Source organism: Castanea sativa, chromosome 1 (assembly GCF_040712315.1).
Source record: "Castanea sativa cultivar Marrone di Chiusa Pesio chromosome 1, ASM4071231v1".
Classification (NCBI taxonomy): domain Eukaryota; kingdom Viridiplantae; phylum Streptophyta; class Magnoliopsida; order Fagales; family Fagaceae; genus Castanea; species Castanea sativa.
The window spans coordinates 52,487,674-52,491,638 of record NC_134013.1 but is presented as its reverse complement, the minus strand read 5'-3'; the positions used below and the strand labels follow the sequence as shown (position 1 = coordinate 52,491,638).

General features: G+C 34.1%; 1 protein-coding gene across 1 annotated transcript; it reads left to right on the top strand.

Moving 5' to 3' along the window:
- The first annotated feature begins 281 nt into the window (after window positions 1-281).
- Window positions 282-2,740, top strand: LOC142638343 (F-box protein At3g56470-like). Its single transcript, XM_075812368.1, has 2 exons — window positions 282-618; window positions 1,369-2,740. The coding sequence occupies exon 2, from the start codon at window positions 1,415-1,417 to the stop codon at window positions 2,546-2,548; it is 1,134 nt and encodes a 377-aa protein (XP_075668483.1). The 5' UTR covers window positions 282-618; window positions 1,369-1,414; the 3' UTR covers window positions 2,549-2,740.
- Window positions 2,741-3,965: the final 1,225 nt, after the last annotated feature.

Genomic DNA, 3,965 nt, shown 5'->3' with positions numbered 1-3,965 from the left:
TACAATTTGTGCCATAAGTTGCTCACATGACAAGTTATGAGCGGTAAAAATGTGACAGTAAGTTCATGTAAATTCACTTTATCACTTATAACTCACCACATGGATAAATTGTACCACAAATTGTGTAGCTTTACATGGCACTAGCACAACTTTTTTCTCAAAAAAGATAGCATCACCCAAGCCTACGCAATCTTTTTTTTTTTTAGAAGAAAGATAGCCTACGCAATCTAAAACAGATAAATGTTTCAAAATTTTATTATATACTTTCACAGGTATTTTATCACAATCATTATACTGTAATCAGTTGTTTGCCATTATCACATGTAGGTTTATCATTTTTCCTTCCACCACTTACAACTTTCCAATTTAATAGAGAGTGAGTTACTTATTTAACTTTTGGATGAAGTTGCAATGTGCCAAACTACACTCTTTGAAAAGGTGAAAAAGAGCTGATGATGATTGATAACGCAACTTTTTTTCAAATATATATTTTGGTCTTGATCAGGATCAGCACAAAAAGAAAAACAGAGATCTAAGCTGAAACAGTTGCTTTCAGTGACATCTGCGAGAATACTGCTGCCCCAGCGTGGTGACTTCGCCCAAAACCAAAACCCTCTGGTAATTAGCACACTCTTTTAGATACCCATCATTTCTAGTTGCTAATTTTGTTACTTTCTTTTATTTTTTATTTCATTTTGTTATTACTTTCAATATTAGGGTTTATTGTTTGACAGCACATATTGGTTTTATATTCTTCAATTTGTGTCTGCAAATTCATGTTATTATTAAAATTTTAACTTATTTTTAGATAGGTAAGGGAGATGATGCAAATCACGTTAGGAAGAATAAAGAGTTTTTATTGTTTTCCTTTTCCTATTTGAATTAGGATTTATTTACTCTAGTAATTTGAATTAAAATCTTTTTTTCCAGTTGAATTGGGATTTTAATTGTTTTTTCTTTCTCATGTAAAAGTAGGTTTATTATTTCTTTTCTTAAAAGGAGTAAGAGAAATTCTATTTCTATAAATAATCTTTATAGAGAGGTTATTTAATGTTATGTGTGTTTTTTAATAAAAGTTTGTTAGAGGGTTTTCTCCAATATTTTGCCTACTAGCCTAGTATTCTTGTAGGAGAAGGAAGAGTTGTAGTAATTGTGTGTTATAGATTCTGCTTCTACATACCTACGCTGCATCAGTTGGTATCAAAGCCCCACAAATTGAGACACCACACTAAGTAATCACTTGAACCCCACAAATTGAGTAATTAGACCATGGATTTTGTGTGAGTGTATATATGTATTTATATATTGGATTTTTAGACTAAGACAATAGTGAACTTTCTAATTGTCATTTTGCTTGGAATTTGATAGGGTTGGGACTCTTGGGAGGTTGTATGTGTTAATATTTTGAGTACTGATGGAGTGGAATTTTTGGAAGGATAGTTCAAAAGATACATCAATGATGGTGAATAGACACAAGCACTTGAGTGGTTGTGAGGGAAACAGCAGAGAATTCAGATCATGGTCTAATCTTCCGGTTGATATTTTTAATATAATTGGCAGACAACTTGATTTTATTAAACGGGTTTGTAAGAATTCGCGAAAAATTCAGGCTGTTGGTCCACTTTATGAGATCCTTCAAGTTCCATGGCTATTGGAACACAGTCGGGGTTTTGATAGAAATGTCTACAGTTTATGTAGCTTTCACCACCCAATTGAAAATCAAAGTCAAGTCACTTACAACAAGATTGAGGGGAAAGAGTGGAATGATGCAGTCATATGTGCTTCAAAGTTTGATTGGTTGCTTTTACAGAAATCTACATTGTCATTCTTCTACAATCCTTATACGAAGACTATAATCAAACTACCTGATCTTGACATCAACTTCAATCGAAGTACATTTTCCTCGGTACCTACTTCTCCTGATTGTGTTTGCTTTGCAATACAAAGTTCCAAAAACAGTAGCAAAATGTGGCTAAGCACATGTCAACCTGGTGACCGCAAATGGAGCACCACAGTCAAGTTTGCTGGTCCTAAAAGGGCAGTTGAGGATGTGGTTTACAGTAATGGAATTTTTTACTGTGTTTTTACAGGAGGAGCATTGGGGGCCTTTTGTGTTGCACACCGTTATTGGAGTATGCTCACAGATGTGAATTTGGTTCTTGGGATATTGTTTGACACAAGGGCTCATATGGTAGAGTCTAATGGGCAGCTCTGGTTAGTGTATCGTTCTAGTTCTATGTGTTTCAGAGTTTTCAATTTTGATTGGTCAGAGAAGTCTTGGGATGAGACATATTCATTGGGATGTCAAGCATTTTTTCTCGGTTGTACCTCGTTCTCAGTTTCAGCAGAAGGAGAAACTTCAGGTTTTGCAGAGAGGATTTATTACCATTGTGATACTTACAGTTCCTATTACTCGTTGAAGACTAAGCAGAGTCATCGATGTACGTTTTATCCATGGGTAACTGAACGCGGGCCTGAGAGAGTTTGGATTCAACCTCCTGAGATATGGTCCAAATTGGTTAGACACCAATTTGAAACACAGGTCTAGCCATTTAGTCATGTTTCTTTGCTTGCATTATGAAATGGACTAATATACTTGCTTAGGGGACTAATTTGAGTTCTAGCACTATGAAGCGTGGAGGATTTATTGCTATTATTTCCTTGAATAACAACTTTCTGTATAAAAAGTTTGGAAGGATTTTATGGCATCATTATAATATTATGACTTTGTTATTGTTACTTTCAAGTCATATTTTATTTGTGATTTTGACCTTTTTGGATACTTCATGTCCAAGAGACTGCCATTGATAAAATCCTCATCCCTGTTGAGAGGAAGGAAAATGGTTTCACATACTTTCTTCCGGCCGACAGGGGTTGCACCCCATTATGCCATTTGAGCTATGGTTTGTTGGCTATATGGATTTGTAGAACTAGTCCTTTTTTTATTAGAAAGTTGAATCCAAGAGTGGGTTCATGGAGCTATATGGCCTTGCTGTTTCTTTATAAATAGATATAATCTGAGAATTACTGCTTTTAACATTGACACAGAATTTAAGTTTGTAATGGAGAGGCAATGCAAATAGGATTGGTTATAACATAAACAATCCATAATGCTTCTTCACCTTTTGGCCAAATTGTTCTTTTTACATTAAGGCTATGTATGATCTTTGTTTTACATTAAGACAATTAACAACATTGTCTTTGCCACCAGATAGTGCAGACAATGATATGTTGTGGCTTCTCTTTTATAGGTTTCTTTTAATAAGTTACACACCCACCTGGTGGGTAATGAACTTGTAAGGAGGTGTCATTTAAGCTAGGGCTCATTGGCTGTTCGGATCTTTAGAGCCTGTGCTTTTCTTATTAGAAAGTTGAATAGCGAATTCGTGGTGCTATATGGCCTTGCTGTTTCTCTATAAACAGATAATCTGAAAAATTACTGCTTTTAACTTTGACACAGAATATAAGCTTAATGGAGATTTGACACAGAAAAATTACTGCGAATGGGATTTGTTATAACACATAAAATCTATAATGCTTCTTTACCTGTTGGCCAAATTGTTGTGCTACATTACTTTTGTAGTAATAAATAACTATGACATTTGAGTCCTTGAGTTTCACCCTGAGGATTTGTAATTGGTTTGTCATCATTTATTTATATGTATTGAGAAAGTAGTTCCTAATCGTATACTCATTGGTTTTTTCAACAAAAAAAAAAAAAGCATACTCATTGTTGGCAGTGGACGCAAATAAATTACTATGAATATAAAAATTGCTATTAGTTCTAGCAGTTGCACCATAATTCATATGCAACTAGTCGCTAACTTGTGCAATGCACGGAAAAATTATTGAGTATGCATTATTATTCAATCTTTTGTGCATGAACATTAAATGAGCATAGTTTTTAGCAAATTTATTTTTCTAAGATATATATGAATGTTTTGCAAATATAAGATTTAAACAAT